Source organism: Dermochelys coriacea, chromosome 1 (assembly GCF_009764565.3).
Source record: "Dermochelys coriacea isolate rDerCor1 chromosome 1, rDerCor1.pri.v4, whole genome shotgun sequence".
Classification (NCBI taxonomy): Eukaryota; Metazoa; Chordata; order Testudines; family Dermochelyidae; genus Dermochelys; species Dermochelys coriacea.
Genome location: NC_050068.2, coordinates 290,797,677 through 290,822,289, shown reverse-complemented (window position 1 = coordinate 290,822,289; position 24,613 = coordinate 290,797,677). Strand labels below are relative to the sequence as shown.

General features: G+C 41.9%; 1 protein-coding gene across 1 annotated transcript in view; it reads right to left on the bottom strand.

Moving 5' to 3' along the window:
- Positions 1-10,090: 10,090 nt before the first annotated feature.
- WIF1 (WNT inhibitory factor 1) overlaps positions 10,091-24,613 on the bottom strand; it is a 55,309-nt gene continuing 40,786 nt past the window's right edge. The window contains exons 5-10 of the mRNA XM_038418171.2: positions 22,987-23,082; positions 21,561-21,656; positions 18,768-18,863; positions 14,905-15,000; positions 14,202-14,297; positions 10,091-10,892 (exon numbers count right to left, since the gene is read on the bottom strand). Coding sequence (XP_038274099.1) covers positions 10,771-10,892; positions 14,202-14,297; positions 14,905-15,000; positions 18,768-18,863; positions 21,561-21,656; positions 22,987-23,082 — 602 coding nt within the window. The 3' untranslated portion in view covers positions 10,091-10,770. The remainder of the gene's footprint in view (positions 10,893-14,201; positions 14,298-14,904; positions 15,001-18,767; positions 18,864-21,560; positions 21,657-22,986; positions 23,083-24,613) is intronic.

The window sequence follows — 24,613 nt, the reverse complement described above, 5'->3', positions numbered from 1 at the left end:
TCCACCGGCACAGCTCCCCCCCACAGTCACTACTCCTGCCCCACACTGCGCAAGGGGCAGCCCCATCTCCAACCCCCAGTGAGGCTACAGTGAGGGGCAGCAGCAGGGGAGGAGGCGCACATGTGGTGGCAGCCCCACCCCAGCACCCACCATGGGGGGGCAAGGAGGCTTCCTGGGCCTGAGAGGGGCCCTAGGAGCACGTGCAGTGACAATGGTGTGGGTGAGTGTGCTGCCGGGGATAGGGGGGCCCCTCCCCCAGAGCTCACTGCTGCCGGCGGGGAGAGGTCAGAGGGGAGTCCTCCTCTCTAGCCCCAGCCCCCTGGGGCAGCCTGCCTGCACCCCAAACTCATCCCCAGCCCTGCCCCACCCCAGAGCCCGCACCCTCAGCCAGAGCTCTCATCCCCCCCGCACCCCAACCCTCTGCTCCAGCCCTGAGCCTCTCCAACACCCCAAACCCCTCATCCCCAGCTGCAGACAGAGCCCTCACCCCCCTGCACCCCTACCCTCTGCCCCAGCCCTGAGCCCCCTCCTGCATCATGAACCCCTAATCCTCAGCCTCACTCCACAGCCCTCACCCCAAACCCCGCATCCCCAGCCCCACTGCACAACCCTCACCCCTGCACTCCCCTCCCTCCCAATCCCAAACTCCATCCCAGAGCCTGCACCCCTCACCCCCTCCTGTACACCCACCCCTTGCCCCAGCCCAGAGCCTACACCTAAACTCCATCCCAGAGCCTGTACCCCTCACCCCCATCCGCTGCCCCAGCCCGGAGCCTGCACCTAGTAACCAAACTCCATCCCAGAACCTGCACCCCAGACCCCCTCACCCACCCAAACTCCCTCCCAGAGCCTGCACCCTGCACCCCTCCTGCACCCCAATCCCCTGCCCCAGTCCAGAGCCTGCAGCCCAGACCTCTTCCCCCAACCCAAACTCCGTCCCAGAGCCTTAGGCAGGGGGGCGGAGTTTGCAGGGGGTGGTGGGTTCTGGGCACCACCAAAATTTCTACAAACCTGCCACCCCTGCCTGTGGGTAGGGTGTTGACTGGAGACTTGGGTTTGAATCTCTACTTTGCCACAGACTTTGTGTTACCTTAGTTTGTCTGGGCCTTAATTCCCCATCTCTAAAATAGGGATAGAAGTACTTCCTCCTGTGACATACCCTAGCACCCCCATATTTACCATGGTGATATGATTATGATATGGTTTGTGCACAGTATGCCTTGTAAGGTATCATTCTAAAAGTCTTCATCTGTTAAACATTAATATCCTGTTGGATTGTATGTGCTGCTGTTGTATCTGAAGTTATGAATATTGACTATGTACCATGATATAAATGTGTTTGCTCCTGGAGTGACACCCACACGGCAGTTTACATTCAGTCTAGCCAGCACATTGTGGATGAACCATTCAAAGTAATGGCCCATTAAGAAACACAATAGGCCATAGAAGAAGCTTATCCTCGCCAGATGGGCTTTCCTGTGGACACTTTAGCCAGTATGTGAATAATGGCTGCTAAGACTTCTTGAAGCATGCAAGGATATGTGACTAGATCATGTGATATTGGACACTATCTTGTGCCTGTATTTTTCCACAAACTCTGCTGGGGACTTTGCTTGGAACAATGAAGTTTTCTCCACATAGAAGAAGCTATAAAAGCAACATCATCACAGGGCTTCACTCTCCCTACAACACAACATCTGGAAACACCTTAGGAACAAAGACTTTACTGGAGAAGGGGGTCTGAGGCAGGAAAGAAGGAATTCCAGCCTGTGTTTGGAAGAGTAGTGGACTGTTTCTACCATCAGCGTGAGATGCTCCTTGATTCAAATCCTGTCTAGTTCATAGAATTTACATGGCAGTTTTGTTTTGTTTTTTAGGTAATCTACTTTCATCTGTACATTTATTACTTATAATCTCTTAAAATCTATCTTTCTGTAGTTAATACATCTGTTTTATATTTTTTACCTAAAAAAGTGTGTTGTTTGAAGTACAAAAAGGAAATCTGTTCAGGAACAGGGGCTGGTGCATTGTCCTCTCCACATCGGGGAAGGGATGGACTGGTTGATAAACGTATACTTGTCAGGCTGTTGACCAGGACAAAATGGTATAGTTCTGGGGTCCTAGGCTGGGGCACTGTGTGGGACTGGCTGGAGCCTCTCTATTGTTGGTTCATGAATAGCTAGTGAAAGCATTCATGTAACTGCAGCTGGGTGTGTCCCTGTTTGTGTAGGGCTGTGTAAGTGCAAGTCCTGGAGAGGACTGCAGCTTGTCACAGTCTCACAGTGTGAGGGGGACCCAGACTGGTATGCCAGAGGGCTCAGCGGTACCCCAATTCCAGGTTGCACCCCAGGGAAGTCCGTCACACCTCCCTGCTCATAGGGGTGTTGTGAAGGTGGATATATTAAAGATATATATGACAGTACTGGGGATCTATTAGTCCCTTAGATAGATGTGCTTTGCATTGTTCATTTTTTGCCAGAAATCTAATCTTACTATCGCTAATTTCTTTATCATTATGAGCTCCCCAATCTCTACCCTTACCAAGGCTGCTGGAATACAAATAAGGGAGGGCCAGCAACATCCTCAAGAAAAGATTCTGAACCATCAAAAACTGGTGTCTGTACTTTGGATTGGAAAACTCTAATTGCTGGGAAGAGGTCAACACTCACAGCTTCTGGGAAACCTAAGGGCTCCCTGCACTAAGATTTTGGATTCAAATGGGCCTGCCTCTTGTCCCAGACTAATAGTTAATCAGACACATTTGGCTATGAGATGACTTGTTTTAAATCATGACTGTTAATTTTCCATATTCTCTCTTGAGGGTGATATCACTTTCGTTTTCATTCCCGTTATTATTAATTAGGGATTCTTTCTGGCAATGGAGTGGCCTAGGAAACACATAGGTTTATCTGAGTTTGAAAAAAATAATGTACAGGATGTGATCATTAGTGTATAGTAGAACAGCAATAGGACATCCCTTCATCCTAGGTAGAAAGAGTTCACTTTCATCGTTTCTACTGCATTGGTGTTATAACAGGTACATTGAAAGGAGATGAGCAAACATCCCCTGTCTCACTTTTCTGAAAAGTGTGAAGACTCTGGTGTAGTCTCATTTCTCCCAAGCCATACTCTAGGTTTTGTTATACAGATGTCCAGAGGTACAGTGTCTCAGAACCAGCCTCTGTCTGTTACCTCTTATCCCAGAATTTTTGCATTTAAAAGATTCAAGATCCATGAAAGCTGCTTAAAGCTTCCTAGTGTGGAGCTGTTGATTTGAAAATGATATGGTTGAAAGTGTTCAGTTCTCTACAGTAGCTCAGCCCTCTCTAAACTTTCCCTGTTCCTCAAGAAATAAGATTTCTTGGTCTGCCCAGAAGGCTGGCTAAGATTTGTAAAGCTACCTGTGCCTTTTGGACACCTCATTGTTATTCATTTTAATGGCAGTTGTGTCTGAATATCTTAGGAAAATGCAGCCATCTCTTGTAATTTTTTTGAATGCTAAATCAATCCAGATTAGGTATCTATAGAACTTGGATCATTTCTCTTCCACACTTTAAAGGTGGGGGCTATGGCAGCTAGAACACAAATACCTGGGTTAACTAGCTGTGTCTATGACAGAGGAAAATAATTATTCATGGTCAGGCATGCACCAGTCTGGTTAAAAATGGAAATAATTGTACAGGAGTAAGAGCCTCATCTGCTGCTTTGCAGTTAATTTACAATCAGTTTGTGTAGGGTTTCCTTGAAGGCAACAGTGCAAAAAGGCACTGTACTTATAAGGATGAAAATGTTTTTACAACCCAGTGGCCATCTCTGGCCAAATGGACACATCTGTCTCTTAGCTCAGTATATTCTTGGATAGAGAAGATCAGACTCTTGATGAACAGCAGGGCATAACGGGATGATAATGCAGATGTCTTAAATATGAAGCAATTTACTGGAAACACTTTTTAGTGAATATCTCCCATTTTTCAATTTCCTAAACTGTATTGCAGGCCGAGATTTTGGAGTGGAGACATAAAGGTATAAAGTTCTAAGAAAGTAGTAGCTTGAATCCCACATCGCTGTTGTAAATGCACTAGCTTACATTTTTTGGCAATGCTACCCAACTACAAATCTTTCCCAAATGTTATTACAACATTGGTCCCTTTTTGTGAATTTATGTCTTAATTCAGTTCTTTGGGGTTTTTTAATTGATTTTCTCATACATGCACTTTCTACCCCCCAAAGATAATAGAAGAGATTTTTAATAATTTCTTGTCTACTGACAAAATTGTTTCCATTGCCCCAATAGAATCTTCTATAGGCGTTCCAGGTGGTTTAGTGGAACTACTGGTGACAGACAAGCTGATAAGCTGCAGACTGCCTGTTGCTAAATTCAGCCAACAAATGTCAGATATCTTTAAAAAAAAACATTACTTGTGGCACCTTAGAGACTAACAAATTTATTTGAGCATAAGTTTTCGTGGGCTACAGCCCACTTCATCAGATGCATAGAATGGAACCTATAGTAAGAAGATATATATACATACAGAGAACATGAAAAGGTGGAAGTTGCCATACCAACTCTAAGAGGCTAATTAATTAAGATGAGCTATTATCAGCAAGAGATAAACCGGACAGTCTCTACGCAAAAGAATAAATGGACACAAATCTGACATCAGGAATCATAACATTCAAAAACCAGTAGGAGAACACTTCAACCTCTCTGGTCACTTAGTAACAGACTTAAAGGTGGCAATTTTGCAACAGAAAAGCTTCAAGAACAGACTCCAACAAAAACTGCTGAACTAGAATTAATTTGCAAACTAGATACCATTAACTTGGGCTTGAATAGAGACTGGGAGTGGCTGAAATGGGCTGTAGCCCATGAAAGCTTATGCTCTAATAAATTTGTTAGTCTCTAAGGTGCCACAAGTACTCCTGTTCTTTTTGCGGATACAGACTAACACGGCTGCTACTCTGAAAGATACCTTTAATTTTGCTTTGGGTTCCCAAAATCTCATAATTTTGATACACGGAAATGTTTTTGGATATGCACCATAGAAATCCTTCTAAAAAAACATTGTAGCCTCAGGTCTTAACTTTAAGAGGAAGTTTGTTATGGGCTGTATGAAATAGAATATGTCAGAGGCTGGCTTTGTGTTAATGTTGTTGTCAAAGGTTGTGCTTACATATTTGCATGTGGGTGATTTCTTTTAGTTAGGAGCTATATTGTGTTAATGTACACGCACTAGACGACGTTGAGAACGTTTCTTGGGTAACAATCATGCTCCATTTATGGTGAATGACTTTTCCACTACCACAAGGCTCCAAAGGCACTGGTGAAATTCAAAAAAGGAGCACTTAATGCTTTGGGAGCAACAGCAAAAGTGTTTCAGTCTGAAATAATAAATGTTCATCATTTTTATGAACATAATTTATAGGAGCTCTTTAGCAATTGCACTGAAAATGCCCATGGCTGAAATGCCAGGAGGGTTCTTTTGGTTAGTAGTAATTCAACACTTTTAAAATTCTCCTTTTCAAAAGCTGCACATCTGGAGTGGGGGGGTGGGGAGGAGGGGCATGGCCATGGCCATGTAATGAACAGCAGACTCACGTGTTCTTTGCATTTACAGTTTCTTGCCCATTTCACCTGGGAATGCGTTTATCATTCCAACCCTCTGGGCAGTTTTCAGATCACCACTTCTATATGAAAAATGGGCCTGTCACTAAAATGTTCCCTTCATTCTCACAGACCTCACATTCCTACCACCCCCTTGCCCATAGATACATACATACCCCTAGCATCCGCCACCCACCCTCAGCTAAAGAGCAGGACAGTCAATATTCAGTTTTAGACCTCTGAACATTTTAGGAGCCAGTGTCTTACAAACCAGCTGGGCTGGAACTGATTGCATTAGTATCAATCTTTTAACTTTATTTTTAGGGTTCTTACTTAAGTGGCACCCGTGCTTTGTACTGTGCAAGATGCAGATAAAGACACGGGGCCACATTTGTAAAGGTGTTTCAGGTACCTAAAGATGCAGTAGCTGCCCAGTTGATTTTTTCCAAAAGCGCCCAGTTGGAATCAATAGGAGTTTGCCCTGGCCTCTTTTTAAATGCCTACCAGGCACCAATCTGCATCTTTAGGCAGCTAAGTAAATACCTTTGCAAATCTGGCCCATAATCCTTGCCTCAATGAGATTACAACCTAAAACAGAGAAAAATACCCTGGGAGACTCAACTGGCTTAGCATGCATGTCTGTATGAGGAGGTGATGGGGGTGACGTTGACGTGAGGTTACAGTTGTGATCCCCACAGGACAAATGGATTTCTGCAGGGATCTGAGTCAAGCGTCGGAGGCAGCTAGACACACTGGGTGATAGGTTATTCCACGCATAAAAGGTGGCATGGACTAAAGTACTAGGACATGAGTGGGAGACTGGCATCACAGAAGTTAGGATGTGATGAGAGAAGCAGAGACGTAGGCAGGGGTTTGACTGGGCTGAGCCTTCAAGACATGGATGACATACTCAGCTGTGATTTGGTAGGCAAGGGGGGGAGCTAGGGGAGGGGGCTGAGGAGGGGGAGTAGTGTGTTTGCTACCACTCATTTCTAATGCTGTGGTGCTTATTTGGGTTAGCCCTGGTACGTCACAAGATACTGGACTTTGAAACTGCATTAGCATTATCTATAGAAAGCAATTTTACATACTTTTTAGCTGTTTCTTTTATTTAGTAGTTTCTCTTCCTCTCAGGGCTGTGCAGCTGGACTTGTGGTGCAATGAAATCTGAATGTATAGGTAGCAGGCTATGACAGATAGAATCACTGGTTTGTTTTTTATTAAGTCTCTCTCAACTATTTCTAAAATAGGTTTTCTGTCAAATGTATGGCGTATACCACATGCACAATGGTGTGATGTGGAATGAAGGGTCTTATTTGTAATTGCTGGGGATGACCTGGTGAAATGTAGGAGTTGGAACTCGTTCCATCAATAGCTTTTTACCGTGTTATACCCTAACACAGTCTATGTACCTTAGACGCTGTGTAGACACGTGCAAAACCTCATAAAACCTTAAATCTGGATTTAAATTTTTAATTAAACCTGCACAGAATAATTTTTTCACTATAGACTACTTAAATGAAGAGGAAAAAACATTTTAATTGTCTAGGTACTTTTCATGTTCCTTTAATCTGTACTTTACAATTTCCATGGCAAGTTCATGAGTCAGGTATGATACTAAACTGTCTCCTCTAAAACCTTATTTTTAGGCCCTGATGACCTTGCAGCAGCAACATCTATGATATGCCCTTGGGTTACGAGGCTGTCAGCCATCTGTTGCAGCTTGTTCAGAATACAGCAGCAGGGTTTAACCAATCGTGGTGTCCTCTCCCTCTGCCTTCCCACAAGTTGTCTAGTACGTGAGAGACTAGCTTTAAACTGGTAGTGCTGATTGTTAAAGCGCTGCTTATAAGTCCAGCTATAGGACCTCCTCCTTGAGCTTTGATCTGGTAGGAATTCGTGTTTGGACACCACTTGCCACTCAGTCTTTCTTCACTTTGTTAAAAAAAGCCTCAACTCATTTCCCCAAAACATTCCCTCCCCCCGGGCAATGACCATTGTTGTGCCTGACATTATCACTTTTCTCTCCCATTCTACTTCCCATCTTTTGGTCTGTTTTGAATTTTAAGAGGGTGGCTTATAAAAAGCCCAGGACTGAATGGCAGCAGAGCCTGCACTCTCCTCTCACCCCCACAGCTGGGCTCTCTAGCTCTGGCTGAGGCTAACACAGACTGGCAGGGCAATAGGGGAATTTTGTAGTGTCTGTACCTCTTTCGTACAGTGGCCAGCTTTTTAAAAAGAACATTTATGTCACCACAATCAGTAGCCTCCGGGAAGCGGGGAGGTCTTCCAGCTGCTCCGGAGCCCAGGCTGTAGGCCATGGGGAGAGTTTGCCTTGCAGAGGAGTTTACAGATACATCCCTGTTCATAGCAGGATTACAGTCTAAGGGACTAGCCAGCAAGGGATTCTGTCTGTGTTGCTGCAGCTAGAGGGTGGGTTGAGGTGTGCACACATGGCCATGGGCCTTGAGAGGCTCGCTGCTGCTGTTGAGAGCTCTGGCATCACATCAGCATGGTGAGGAAGTTCTTCTGCAGTGGGAAATGGAGTACTGCATCTTTTCCTATGCCCAGCTGCTCTGCTCTTTACCTTTAAGCACATGAGGACAGCCATACTGGGTCAGACCAAAGGTCCATCTAGCCCAGTATCCTGTCTTCCAACAGTGGCCAGCGCCAGAGGCTTCAGAGGGAATGAACAGAACAGGGCAGTTAGTGAGTCATCCATCCCCTGTTGTCCAGTCCCAGCTTCTACTAATCAGAAGTTTAGGGACACCCAGAGCATGGGGTTGCTTTGTTGACCATGGGGGCTAGTAGCCATTGATGGATCTGTTCTCCATGAACTTATCTAATTCTTTTTTTTAACACAGTTATACTTTTGGCCTTCACAACATCCCCTGGCAATGAGTTTCACAGGTTGACTGTGTGTTGTGTGAAGCAGTACTTCCTTATGTTTGTGTGAAACCTGCTGCCTGGTTATTTCTTTGGGTGACCCCTGGTTCTTGTGTTATGTGAAGAGTAAATCACACTTCCTTATTCACTTTCTCAACACTGTTCATGATTTTATACACCACCGTCATAGCCCCCCCCCCTTAGTTGTCTCTTTTCTAATGTGAACAGTCCCAGTCTCGGTTCATAGGGAAGCTGTTTTATACCCCTAATTATTTTTGTTGCCCTTTCTGCACTGGTACTGTTGTACATGTTTTTTCTGTTCTCCATCTCCAGCTGGCTACACTGTGTCAAGAAGTGTGAAACTGATTTTTGGAGCCCTATATATTACTGGGCAGGAGGAGTTAACTCATGAAGACGGACAATAAATGGGCCTGATCCTACAGTCCTTACTCATCTGTCTACAGGAGTGTTGCCTAAGTAAGAGCTGCTATAGTTCTTCCATCATGAATCAATCCCTCCTGTCCGTTAATCTTAGCCTCTAATGTACCGACATTTTTTGCAGATGTTCAGGTGCGCAGAACAAAGGCAGTACAGAGAGGTACTGTGTCTATGTTTCATACGATTCTGTACATACACAGCCCAAATGGCATCATTTTGTAACTATCTCACATTGCAAGCTCTCTGATGAGCAAGGGGCATATAACGAGGCACCCATGTCTTGCTCACTTTTTGAGCACAACAGAATATGTGGGCCTAGTCTCTCAACAAAGAGGTGTCATCAGGGACGAACCATTTACTTATAGTCACCCTTCCTAAAGGAAACTGAAGCGCAAATTAAAGCTGCCCAAGTGTTTATATCCAGACTCTGTGCTTGCAAGGTAGAGCACTAATTATGATCCCAACAAGCTAAATCTGTACTGGTATTTCTATTCTACTGGGCCAGATCCCCATTCACACTAAGGCCCCTTTACACTGCGTGTAACAAAGGGACCTTAATGTTAATGAGATTCAGGCCCTATTGTTTTTATTAACGCATGGATCTTTGGGACATGATCTCGGCCTATGCGGTTAAGCTCTGTATACCATGCATGTGTGTGATGTAGAAAGGAAGGGAGAGAATAGGTATCTGTTCATTTGTTTCCAATTTAAAACAAAAACACTGTCCCGTAACCATAAACAAGGAGAGAAGCATATGGCAAACATAGTGATCTTAAACCCACTTCCGTGAGCAGTGTTTATACTTAGTTCCTGAAAATCCATGTTGTGTAGTAATAGCATTGACCAGTGTGCATAGTTTGCAGTGCAGGGGGATAACATGAACATTCTCTTGAGAGATCCTGTGAAATTATTGTGGAATCTGCCATTTGTTGCCATCTCCTTCTTTCCAAATGCAAAAATGTGCTCTTTTGAAGTATTTTTTATAAGCCCCAGGGTAAAATACTATCTGTCAGGGATGATGTACCAATATCTGGGGAGGGGGAAATCAGAGAAAAAAGAAGAGTTGGAGTGATTTACCTATTTTTTAGAAGTGGCATTCAACAGCCCTAGAGCCCACATCCCTTCAACATATTACTAGTGAAATTATAAGAGACCACACCCTCAAAAAACTAAAGCAGCATCTTTATTTTGTACATAACAATCAGTATAAAAAGTTTATTACATAAGAGCTGTTTTGTTTACAATATATTATATTGCTTCAAGCCAATGCAAAAAGTTCATACATTATAGTTCTACTTTGTGTACAATATATTATATTGTTCAAATGCCATAGTGTATATTTAATACAGAGCACTGCAAAATTGTTATGACCTATGATATTGTTGTATTGAGTTTTTTTTTTAAATTAGGAAACTTTTTTGTAATTGTTCTAAGTACATGATAGTAGCAATGCAAAAACAACCCTGACTGTTGCTTAGGCAAACTCTCTAATCATCAGACCAACCCAGGGCAGCTTCTACAAAATGCTTCACTTGGATAGTGTTTCATTTTTGGAAAATATTTGCAACTACATAATCAAAAAGGAAAGTTTAAACATTACTGAAATATAGTACAAAACACTGTCCAAAGCACTGAAACAAGAAGCCTATATAATCGTGCTAAAGAAGGATTTATAAAACTTAAAAGGAATAGTAAATATCAGCTCAGTGGTTTATAATGAAGCTAATAAAATTCAGGCCAGTAATCTTAACTGTAATGAACAGCATTTTAACATTCAACACATGAAAGGTTAATGAAGGCTATGAACTTTGTGTAACATAAAACGTTTCAGATGTTTGAGTTCACCAGATATAATTGGATTCGGGTGGAACATGCCTCTCTTCAGCCTTTTTAGGTGAAGGCGTGTGCTGTCTGTGCTTGGGGTCTGTTGGCCTCAGGGCACTCATAATGCTGGCTCCATACCCTGAAAAATTGAGAAAGAAACTACAAAAGCAGACTCTTGGTTCATTGTTAACATTTCAAACTAAAAAAGGTTTTCCCATGGGAATGTAGGGAATTTTAATACACATCACACAGGTCCCCATAGGAAAAAATGGGTGCCATAAGACAAAAAGTTAATCACGACAGGATGCCGGCTCTCTGGCTTTTACCGTAAGGCTTTCTTATCACAGAATCACTGCACTACAAGTATACTTAGGGCTATGATACTGCACTGGATTCACACATGAACAACTCATGTTTGATGGACAGAGAGTCAAAGACTGTCATTAGAGGTGAGCTTTAAAATGGTATTATTGGTTTGCTGGGCATAAAAATCTTGGTGAAGAATGTGTTAATTATGTGCACTTTACTTTGTTTTAAAGCCAAATACGAAGAAAATGAGAATGGCAGCAACAAACACCCAGAAAAATAAATTAAGGATTTGAGATTCTTTGTTACTTTTTATCCCATTTTCAGTTTCAATATCAGTGTTGTAACTGCAAAAAGAAAAGGAGTACTTGTGGCACCTTATAGATTATCACATTTATTAGAGTTGTAACTATTTGTTTACAGTTTCATTTACAAATCTAATTACAAAACCTCAAGAGGACATGACTTAAAAACTGAATTTCAGGTTTGCTTTATTTTTTTACCACTTCTCTTTAAGAATACTGTTGTACTGAGAAGCCATTTGTTCCAGCTGCGCATGTAACTTTTAAATCAGTGGTGCAAAAACTTTACTTGTTGTGACCCGCCCCCCCTTACCAGTAATGGAATCTGTCCATGCCCCCTCCTCCATTACAGCACAGTTGGCTCAGCAGAGGAGCTTGGGCTGAAGGCATAGCTTGGGGCTGAACTGGGGCTGAACTGTGAAACTACAGGAGGAGCTGGCCTGGGGGCAGAACAGGGCTGGGTGGTGCTCCCTCCCCGCCCTCTGTGGAGGCTGGCCCAGGCCCTGCTGTGAACCCCTCTGAACCTTCCTCAGCACTCCCTAGGGGGTGTGCCCCACAGTTTGGGGACCACAGGTTTAAATTGTGGGGGTTATTTTAATCTTTGTTTTATAGCCATTGACCTTCATTGCCAATGAAGTCACTCCTGAAGTAGCTACATTTTTTTTTCTTTCTTTGAAATTAAACGCGAGTCTGACTGAGAGATAATTGGTTTTATTTGCAGAGTAAAATGAACTCAGGCACAAAGGGCCCTATGCACAGGGCCACCCAGAGGATTCAGGGGGCCTGGGGTCCTTGGTGGCGGGGGTCCTTCCGCTCCAGGACTTCGGGGCAATTTGGCAGCCCCCCGCCGCCAAATTGCCGTTGAAGACCCGGAGCGGAAGAAGCGGCGGCGGGTCCTTCACTCCGGGTGTGTTCGGCAGCACTGAAGGACCTGCCGCCAAAAACTCTCATGGGGGCCCCTGCGGGGCCTGGGGCAAATTGCCCCACTTGTCCCCCCCCCGGTGGCCCTGCCTATGCATAGCTTCAGTAAGTTCTACTTAGGCTCTTAATACAGAGGTGAATTCTACCCAGCTTTTGATGACTGCAAAAGGTGTTTTGCCTAACTAAGAACTGCAGGACTACAGCCAGTCTTTAAACCAACATATTTATTAATGAGGGCTTCAAAGCCCTTGGAGCAGACACTAATATGCGAATACAGAATCCTTGTACCATGCATGCACGGTACACATTTTGTGCTTCTCTGAGAGCAGTAAAATGTATGTGTATTGACAATGAAAAAATGCTCACTTGCTAGCATTGTAGGTTAACTTTACAGATGTGTTACAAAAAGATGGCATTAAAATTTATATTGATTTCCAGATACTTGATTTTTAGCTATACTGGGTCTGTTGTATGTGTTAAAGAATTTATTATTTTGTCGGTGAATGGCATAGTTAGGCAAACAAATATACAATCCAACATCTTCTAAACTGATTCCCAAAGCCTTAATTTTAAACAATAACTCATTTCTGTCAGAGTATGTTTTTGCTTTATAAAAACACTCATAGTATTCTCTGATACATTTTAACATGCACACTTTTCTCTACCCAATGGATCACAGATATCAACATCATTTACAATTATTTTAGTTCAATTTGTACTATCATGTACAATGTCTGATGGATTTATTAAGCATATGGCATTAAAAATAAATTGTTCTGAAATTTTCATTTTTACTATATAATAATAAGGAGCAGCTTAGATCTGTAACAAATATGCTAATTTTTTCACTGCCAGTAGTTTTCAAATTAACTACTAATAGCAAACTAATAATGTTTACAGCAAACATATATCTTATGAATGGTTGTATCAAAAAGCTTTCACTACTTCAATTTGTTACTGTTATAGTACTGTGTTTTATGACATGTAAGGCTGAATTGGAATTTGTCACCTGGATCTAAATTGCTATTTCAAGTCATTTTATAACTTCTTGTTATTGGGAATAGAGCGTATATTAAATATGGAGATCTTGAGGATAAATTCATTCCTGGTTTAACTCCACTCAAATCATCAGTTGCCTACACGTTGCACTAGGTGTCAAATGGATCAGCAAGTGGAAAACAATTAAATTATCATTTTCAACAAATGTAACATTGAGATCAACACATTTTGGAACCGTTAAGTCTGGTGTAAAAAAAAAAAAGTCAATTACACACCTAAAACACTTAACACACACCTAAATTTCAACCTGCTTTAAAGTTGCTGAAAATTGGATGGAAGATTTTGCCAAAACTTTGTCTATTTCTCTGAAATTTTGAAAAAATCCAATCAGCTCTAAACCCCTATGTAATATATATATATTTTTATAGAAATGTCTATCCAATGTTCTGAAAGCCTGATCCAAAGCCCCACTGATGTCAATGGGAATCATGTTGTTAGAGTATAGTGTGTGCACAGCAGATACAGTAGGGCGCACTTTCCAAGATTCTCATTGACTTCAGTGGGGTTCGCATCAGTCTCACCACATGGGCAGAACATAAATTAGGTCACCTAGAAATTTTCTCTGTACCAAATTTTAGAATTCCCAATAGGCAAAAAAAGTGAGGTTAATCACTGTAGAGTAGTTTTGAATTGTTTTATTCCTTTTTGTAATTAATATACAGTTCAACAAAAAGTAAGTATTGAAAATGTTTGGGATAATTATTTTTATGCATACATTTAAAAAAAATTAAAGGATTATTAACTAAGGAGAGTGTTTTGTTTCTAGTGATTGTATAGTAGCTTTGAGCCAGCCATTTATAGATGGAAGATGATCTGTGAAAAGCTCCGGTATGGATTCTCAGAGCTTTGTTCTCACTTACTTTTGTTGCAATGTCTTCCATGCCAGCCTTCTTTGCATTGACATTTGTTAGGTTCCACACAGGTTCCATATGATCCACAACTAGGTTCACAGACAGCTGTAATCAAGTGAGAACATGAATTCAACGTCCTTACATTTCAATCTGAGATAAAGTTACATAGTTGCTTTCCCTGCTATTCGTTAGAATGTTAGTTTTGGCATGGCCAAGGGCGCTAGCAGTAAATCTATAATTTTAAATTGACTGTGCAGAATTCTGAAAATAACTTGCCCCACTACTGAAATAAGGCATTATTTAACTCCCTTATGTTCGTGCAAATCAGGAGTAACTCTATTGAAGTCAATGAAGACAGTAAGGGAGAGAAGAATCAGGCCCATAATATTTACATTCATAAAAAGGTAGATTTCCAGTGGTATTTTGAAATACCATAGTATTGAAATATTATTATCCAGAAACACTTGCTTATTATACTGATGTGTTACTGCTTTAAAGAAACTCATACTATTGAAAATTTTGGTGGTTGTTTTTTACAAGTTTTGTTTTACAACCTCCCCCATAACTTCAATAAATGAAGCATGTCCACAAAGTAAATTAACCTGAGCTACCCTGGCAACACATAGTTAGTGCTGATGTTGAGTAATAAGATACATTATTGCTATCACAGTGATCTTATAACAAGGATTGATTGAGTAGAGTTAGTACTTACGCTTTGAACACAGATCTCCTTGGTAACCTTTGGAGCACTTACATTTATTTTTACCAGTACATTTACCTCCATTTCTACATGGCTGTTGGCATTTGCCTAGAAATAGGAAACATGAAAACAATGGCCTTAGTACTTCACTTATACAAAAATAATTACAGGGAGAGGGAGGAAGATAACTGTTTTAAAAACACACTTTGTGTTTGAAATATTCATTGGATCATATTGTTAAAAAGTCTTGTGTGTATGCAGTAGATCCTGTAGGGGGGCACTCTCTTATAGGCATGGAAAGTCTAGTTTTCCAAAGATTTATATGCTTGCTTAAGCAGCTTGAAAATTGGACGAGAACTGGGCATGGCCTCTGAGTGTCTATACGGACTTTGGCTACACTCATAGCACTGGGATTTTGAAGAGGGAATTCAGTGTGCCCTCTATGAGTACTGCCCACTTCTCCGTACATCCTAGGGCAGCTTCAGCACAGTGTTACTGTCATCATTTTTCAGCTAGCTCAAGGAACATGAGCTCAGGGCCCAGGTGGCTGAGCACAAATGGAAGAAAGAGGGGAGGGATATTAGGGCTTTTCTTAACAACAAGATACTCAAGAACTGAACAAATGTTGCAAGTATTTGCAGGAAATAAATTGGTTGGCTGGGCCTGTCACCTTACAGTCAGAACCCTGTGTGCTCTGTAGATGCTGTAGAATTTGCTGCAGGATTCATTCCATGCTGCAATTTACTGCTCCAGAAACCAAGCTTTCATTTAAAAAAATGTTTCTAGCTTTCATGGTTGTGAAGAAAAGCTTGAAAATGTGAACTGAATGTAACCAAGGTAGTGATGTCTACCTGAGTCTGCAGACAGCCTGAAACTTGAGTTAAAATAGCCGTGAAGACATGGCACCCTGACTTTTAACTTAGGCTTTAACACAAGCTGCTAACCCGGGCAGCCTGGGTTGCACTTGAGTTGTTAACCTAAGTTAAAAGCTGAGTTGCCATGTTGTCATTGCTATTTTAACCTAAATTAGCCAGCACGGGTTAGCTAATCCAAGTTAAGAACACACCCTTTTTTGCAGTGTAGACATACCCGCAGATTAACTGTGGGCTAAAATGTCTTCTTGGAATGGAACAAAAGCTGAATGCTATGTGCTGTGCTATGCACATATCTGTAAGTGGAACAGAAAGTAAGATTGGGAAATGGAAAAAGAACAGCTCAGCTGGTGCAAGGAGGGAAGAAATAAAAAAGAAAATTACTACTCACAGTCTCAAAGTGAAACAGTAATTAGAGACAATGTATAACTACAGTAAGAAGAAACCCGAAGGACTTGGAGAATGCTTGTTAGTATTGCAAATTACGGTTAGTACATTTCCCACAAGTTTTAGAGAGGGACTCAGCTATTAAAGGCTCTCTCAAAATGTTTAAACAACATAAAGGGGGGGAACGCTCTTTGCAATCCTCTGAAGATGGCTTTCTGCCTAATGCAAAGGTTTTCTTCCCCTGTTTATTCTGAAACCTCCATGACTGAATGTAGCTGGCTCTGGATCTAAGGAAATGGAATGAGATTTGTTTCTCCTCTGATGTTATAAGCCTGGTCTAGCATTTTTTTTTGTCTCCCACTGTTGCGCTAGTACTGGTGCAGTGCAGCCAGCCTGGCAGCAGCCATCGGCATTAAAAGGACTGTGGCCCTGATCCCAGAAAGACCTAGGCATGTCTTGCTCCTAACTGAAGTGAATGAATTTTCAAGTTAGTTCTTAACATGTTTTGATCCTTTTTTCTTTATATAGGAATTGATTTACTACCTGGATTTCCATCTAAGTCAATGGGACTACTCATGTGAGTAAACCTGCATGTGTACTAAGTCTCTGCAGGATTAGGGCCCATCTCACTTACACCTGCCCTGGGTAAGTTTAAATGACACTATGGTTAAAAATTCCAGAGGCTGGTCTACACTAGAGTTGCTGTTGCTGCTACCAGTGGTCCAGATGCACTAGTGATAGTGCACCAGAAGGAGATTAAGAGAAGTGCTAGTTTTGTCACAACGTTAAAGGAGCAAGCAAGATACACTTTTAAAAGAAAAAAGGGAATAAAGACTGAGGAGAGTCCTACTTGTGATTCGTCTTTCAGGTAGATCCGGATCTGGCAGGCGCCTTGCTATATAACTTGAATATTGTGCTTTTAGAAAGACCTATTTTTTTAAGATGTTGCTACAGCAATGACAGATTACATGAGATCTGATTTCCAGCCTACAAGCAGGAGTGTATTTTAGAATACAGAGGAATTTAGTTTCTTATACCCATGTTAGTGTTGGTTTAAATGGAATGGCCTTATTTACACGTTCTATACTACGGCTCAGTATATGAATTACAAAATAAAACATAAGCCACTGACAAAAAGTATGAACTGCTCACACTTTGGGTCAAGCTTGGATCATATTCATGTGATAAATTCCATCAAGGTCAATCTTTTCTCAAATGAGGGAAGGAAGGAGAGTGCGCCAAGGTGTCACATTCAGACTTGATGTAAGCAGACACAAATGCAGTGGAAATCAATGGAGTTGTACCTGCTTACACAGCTCTGAGTTTGGCCCATAGAATTAGAATGAGAGGAAATTATACCATAACACTTATACCATAACAATGTTGAAAGACCACTTGTTCATTTGGGTCACAGTAATAAAACCTTGATGCTTCCCACTGACTTTGATTTTAATGAGATAAAAAGCTGCTAGAAAACAATCTGTACAGCATATAAAGATAGAAGAATGTTTTGTAGATTACCCCTGCCTATCTACATGCGAATATTGTGCCAAATTTAAGTTTTAACACATTCTGATTCTTTTTTCATTGTATAGTAATTGGCTTATTACCATCTTCTGTTACTGCACTGTTTGGGGACCTTATTTCCATCTGTATATTGAGATGGTGAGTTAAGTTTCATGTCTGATATACTAATTTGCTTGTCTGTTTATACTGATGTTAAGCATTCAAAGAAAAAAAAATCTTACAAATATAAGGCCAAACTCTGTTCGCCTAACTCATGTGCATAGTTCCAATGAAGTCATTGAATTACCTGCGTGAGTAAGGCAAGAAAGATGCAGCACTGAATGTTGTTAAAGGGATACAACGCAAACAGTATAAGCTGTGCGTATGTTTTCAAAACCAAAACACTGGCACTCCATCCCAGCATGGGTCGCTACTAAATTAATCTAATTTAACAGAACTGTGAGAAAACTCTTATCTTAGGCTAAGCTAATGTTTGACAGCTGGTATCCCAGTTTTGTCCCAGGCTAGCTGCTCTCCACCTGCACCTTTACATAGAACGGTTAAATTGACTATAGACTGAAATATTTTAAATGTCTTTGATGCTAAACATCTGAAAACAGCAAGTCTATTGATGTTTGTGACAAGAAGTTTTCAAGCTGCCATGTGAATGTAACTTAATACTTTCAACTGAAGCTGTCACCCCGTACAGTCCTATGTCCCTTTCCCCCAATACCAATTAATATTTCAAGCTCCATACTCTGCTTTTAGAATCTAGAGACTCAGTTCTAATCTCACATGCAAGAGTGTAAATTGCTGCAGACCTGGCACATGCATATGGTGTTGACTGAGCGCTCATGTAGCAAGGGTTGCTTCTAAACCCATGGATTTGTTTAAAAAAACAAAAACAGAAAACGAGATGATCAAACAATGAATTGATACTCATCAGCTGTGAAGATCACAAACACAGGCCTGGCTCACTTTCAGAGGGTCCCAACCTGCCATTTGAGAACCCCAACTGCCAGTCAGCACAGAAATGTGTCACTTGATCTTCCAGCTACCGTAACTGGAATAACCCTGGTTTAAGGGAAACAATGTAAAGCTGAGACTCACTAATTTCACAATGGTTTCCCTCGAGTCCTGAAGGACAAATGCATTTTCCTAGATAGAAGCAGGTTCCTCCATTAAAACAGGTTGTTGTGCAGTTAGCTGAAGGACATAAAACAAAAATTAAATTATATGTCTAATGTAAAATTATTTCTACTCTAACCACTTTTTACTGATTAAGCACTCACCTGAGAGGTTGGAGACCCCTGTTCAAATCCCTTATCATCATCAGGCAGAGTGGGAATTGAACCAGGGTGTCTCACATCAGAAGTGAGTATCCTAAACACAAGGCTAAGAATTATAACTGAGGTCATCTCTGTTTTGTGTAGAGGTAGATGTGCTCAGATCATGCCTGCCTGACAGGGTCCTGCAGGTGAGATAGGTGGGGAATGCTTAGGTAGTGCTTGGCATGAGAGAGGCATTTGGATGCCTGCCCAAGGCAGCAGTGTGTGCACTCAGTCACAGATACCTAGACCCCTAGGGAATGTTTACAGCAAATGTTTAGATGTCTGATGAGTTGGGGTGTCTACAGGGCTAAGAGGCAGATGAGTAGCAGTTTGTGGATCACAGTGGTACCTAAATCTAGGGTTTAGGCGGCTAAGAACCTTTGGGGATCTAGGCCAAACTCCTTTACTAAGGACTAAATACATACCAAGCCAAATGGATTCTGTAAGCACAAGGGACTGTATAATGGCATATCTATCTGCAGAATGTGGGTCTAAAACACTTCCTTTAAAACATGACTTTGTTACAAAGCTCATTGAAGACTAATGAATTTACTAACTGAACATTTTGTATAGTTTTGTGTTCTTACACCTTCTGTGTAATGGACTATTCAGATATATTTCAGTAGGAAACTTTGTATTTTTTAAATATCCAGCATTTCTGGGACTGTGAACGTCATACTTCCTTTACTGTTTTTTATTGATACACTAACGTCATTATAACAAAAAATATTAAATGGAGTAAGTTACTTATTTTTTAATCTGTCCGGATGCAACAAGTTAATGCATCAACCTTTCATCTAAGGAAACCAAGATCCAAATCCTTACTCCCCTTTCCCCAAGTCACAAATGGAAATGAATTTGCTGGCCACTCCCACCGTCCCTCAGTGAGCCAACTAAGGAGGTAATGGTTGTGTACATTATATATTATTCATTTTGTGTACATGAGTGTTCAAAAGTCAATGTAAATTGCAGCTACCATATGCTGGCTTATACATGTGTAATTTGTCCAACAATGAAAGTCACCTCTGAGTTTTGGCCATGTTTGTTTGTATCTTAACATTAGCACGATCATGTGAAGAGGACCAGGAATGAAGTAGCAGAGATGTACTAGGCTGGATATAAAATGCTGTAGTCATAAAATTCTGTTAATATTGTGATGTGGAGGATGTAGATAGACACAGAAAATATCATAGGTGTACATATAAGGTCAGACAACATAAACAAATGTCTGAGGGGACACTATCATACATAGTTCTCTTGTCAGGATCTCTGCAGCACTGTACCATACAGCCAAGAATACCTTATGACTAGGGCCCTACCAAATTTGCGGCCATGAAAAATTCATCACAGACCATGAAATCTGGTCTCCCCCCATGAAAATTGGTCTTCTGTGTGCTTTTACCTATGGGGGGTGGGTATAATAGACCAGGGGAGGCTCTGCCTCTCCTGGCATTGCCGTGGCTGCCGGACCACTGGTTGCAGGGTTTTGGGGGGAAGTTTTTTAATTTATTATGCCCCAAGCAAGTTCCGGGTGGCTAAAGAGGTGGTATGTGCTATTCAGCTTCTCAGTTTCATCAGTAATCTCCCTGGACTCCAGAGAGATTACTGATGAACCCAGCAAGCTGAGTAGCAACTACTGCCTCCTTAGCCACCCCAGAACCTGCACGGGGCATATCAAAAGCTTCTTCTGGACCAGAGATGCCTTTCCTCAGGTGGCTTGGAGCCTGGGAGAGGAGCCTGCAGCTGGCCCAAGACTCCTCTGGGCAGATGGAAGGGGGGCTCGGGGCTTTGGGTGGTTCAGGGCTCTGGCTGTGTGGGGTGTCTCAGGGCTCCAGCCGCAGGAGGGAGGTGTTTGTGGGTGGAAGGGGCCGAGCCGGGATTAGGCTCCTCAAAGGAGGTCTCCACATGCCACCCATGCTTTTACCCTATACTATACAGATTTTATGGGGCAGACCACTGTTTCTCAAATTGGGGGTCCTGACCCAAAAGGGAGTTGTGAGGGGGCAGTCACAAGGTTATTTTACGGGGGTTGTGGTATTGCTACCCTTATCTGCGCTGCCTTCAGAGCTGGGCGGCTGGAGAGCAGCAGCTGATGGCCGGGCACCCAACTCTGAAGGCAGTGCCCTGCCAGCAGCAGCACAGAAGTAAAGATAGCAATACCATACCATGTCACCCTTACTTCTGCACTGCTGCCTTCTGAGCTGGGTGGCCAGAGAGTGGCAGCTGCTGACTTAGGGCCCAGCTCTGCAGTCAGCAGCACAGAAGTAAGGGTAACAATACCATACCATGCCATCCTTACTTCTGCACTGCTGCTGGAAGTAGCTCTGTAGCAGCACCACAACCCTGCTACAAATAACCTTGTGACACCACCGCCCCCAACTCCTTTTGGGTCAGGATCCCTAGAATTACAATACCATGACATTTCAGATTTAAATAGCTGAAATCTTGACATTTATGATTTTTAAAATCCTATGGCCGTGAAACTGACCAAAATGGACCATGGGATAGGGAGCATAAAGGTAGCAGCAGCTGGTGGATTACAATTCAACTGCTTTTTATTCTATACTGTTACCTTTATCACAGTTGACACCAGAGAATCCAGGAGGGCAGATGCACAAATCAGGTGTGACACAGAGACCACCATTCATGCAGCGGGATGCACACAGAGCTAATTTGACGAGAGTGAAAGAACAAAATGTTGGCATGAAGGAGAGATGACCACGCCAAAATTTGTGACAGGATTTTATATAACAAACATTCAAAAAAATCAGTAATAAGCATGAATAGTAGTTTTCAGACACTTCTCCTCCTTCTGCTGAGTATAACAAGTCAGCTTTGCAACATAAACTAGCTACTGCGGAAAGATGTTTCATAATTATGCTTATAGATTATAGTGGTTGAAATAACACTATAAGAAATTGAAGATTGACTTTAGTGATTGTCCTACTTAATCTGAACACTGAGAGCAAAAATTGTCCCTTACCCAGATTATTCCCAAACTGAGGACTGAAAATAGCCAATTTGGACTCATTGAAATATTTCAGTTGTGTGGGTATGGAATTGGTCAGGGGTTCAGTCCTTTGTACCTATGGATCTTGGGACATCTGTCAAGGCCAGGGCCATCGGTACAGCAGTCCTGTGCCTCCACATTGCCTTGAAGCTCCCACAGCAGCATGGCTTTTTCAGGTGGTGTGCTCTCGTCCAGCCTCCCCAGCTACTGTTGCTACCCCACCCAGCCCTTGAGGAGGAATGTCAGGGAGCAGAGTTTTACTTCATGGTTGGCCAGTATTAACTTACCCAGGGAATGCCTGCAAGGCTGAGTGAGAGATGTCTTGTGACTGGCTTCTGCCCTCTACTGAGACTCTACAAAGCACCCATGCAAGGGCCTTCCCCAGGTTGGGAAGAAGGAGGAAGCATGTACAAGAGCTAGTGTACTCATCATCTAATCCACAATCCCATCCCTCTCACCGCCCAAATGCGCTATTATTGGCTCCCCTTCACTTATGGAAAGAGAAGGGAGAATCTACCCAAAACATTTTCCCTCTCCATTGTCAGTCTGCTTGAGACACAGCTGTGGCATCCTAATTAGATACTAACTTCAGATAACAAATGCAAAACAACAAGAACACTATACTTGATTTTCCAGTTAGTCTTCATTAGCAGAAGAATTCCATTTAATCTCTTGCCAGATGGATTGTTTCTGTTTAAGAGTCTCTTAATTGTTGGTCAATTTCACGTTTAATATATCCTTTAGAGAGCAGATATTTTTCTTTAGAAGTTGGCATTTTCATTAAGCACTTCATGTTTTCATTAGCTCTGGGGTCATAAATGATAATTTTCTTGTGTTTGGATTTAATATTTACAAATATCTAGCAACATGAGAGAGCCTCCAGGAAAGGCCATTTACTCTATTGAGAGAGAGAGATTTCAGTGCAGTGACTGCTCTTTTTCAGAATGACTATAGTAAAGAAAACAACTGAAGGTATTTTTAAAGTTACCTTTCTCACAATGAGGCCCATAAAATCCATCTGGACATTCACAGACATGCCTTTCATTGCAAAAACCTCCATTTCTGCACCCTCCTGGACATTCAGCTTCATGAAAAACAAGAACATTGTTAATCAGATATTACATACTTCAGTTAGCACTCCACTTTCAACAGCATCTATACAGTCTATTGACAGAAGAGCAAAAATAACTGGATAGCAACTTTTGTTGAGGTGAGTATCAAGTTTAACAACCAGAGCCGTAAATGCTGACTGAGATGGAAGCTCAGCTAAAAATCAATCTCTTTGTTAATCTACAAATACAGGTTGCATCATATGATCGATTGCATTCTTGAAAGAACCTGTGATAGCGTTCTGCCACTCTGTGCTAGTCAATAGACTAATGAATAATGTGGCCTGTCTGCAAAACCCACCATCTTAAACTGCCTGGAAATGAATAGGTAGCCAATACATATCTTGGAGCACTGGTGTCGTGCTCCTAGTTAGATATACTGTTTACCTAGCAGGCTCGTCTTCAGTTTTTTGGCTTGATTTAAGGTGTGACCTGAGGCAGAGTGCATTACATTACTCTACTATTGGATGTGTACGAAATGAAAGACTCAATCTCCACACTGCGCGAAGATGAAGGGGAGGGCGCATTCCTGCCCACTGATCCCATATCATCATTCAACCGTTAGTCACATCCCAAATCTCTACCCAACAGTGACTAAGGCATTTGACAACAGTGGAAGAGAAACATATCTGGGCATCATCAGCATTCTAAAAAACATGACAGCCCATGCCTCTTCACTATCAACTGCCCCATATCCACACTGAACAAGAGGTGGGAGAAACTGGAACCCTATGGAACCCCTCCCCCGAAATGAACCCTCAGGGCAAAAGAGCAATTGGTCCAAAATACCTGCTGAGATCTCTCAGACAAAACAAAAGGTACTGAGTGGCAGCCATGTCTACTTCCACTGGAGCAAGCCAATAGCACCTCATGAGCAGTGGTACCAAAATCAGCATCTAGCTCTAACAGTATCCGTCTGGTCATCTGCTATTTATCCATCACCAGGAGGGAATCATCTACCAAACTCTTTGCCAAACCTTGTTCTGTAACCAAAATGGCAAAGTTCAAAGAGCTCTGAGGTAGACAGATAATCTGAGAATCGCCTCGCCACAATATTTTAAATCAAAATTAGAAGATGAACTTCTTGATGGTAATTGGCTAGATTGTTCATATCAAGTGAATTGTTTGTGTGTAATGATCATAAAACAGCTTCTTTAATTGACAATATCTGTCAACAATGGCCCCAATTCTTCTCTATTTTTGTCTTTACCAGAAAGTGGTACAATGCATCAGGCTGATGCTGGAAAGATGTACCACCAACCACTGACGCAATCCAATTCCTGCATGGAATTAAGTTGAGTCCAAAGTTTAAATATTTGCAGTGTTTACAGATGATATTTTTCTTTTGATGCAAACTGTAGAATGTTTGTAAATTTAGATGCGCCAGCTTGCATGGGGCACTTCTGCAGGCCACAGATATTACAAACTGTAATTCACACTAATTCTCCCACCCACAATTTTAGTCAGTTGGTATGTGTAATCATCTGAAAGTATACAGATTAACTC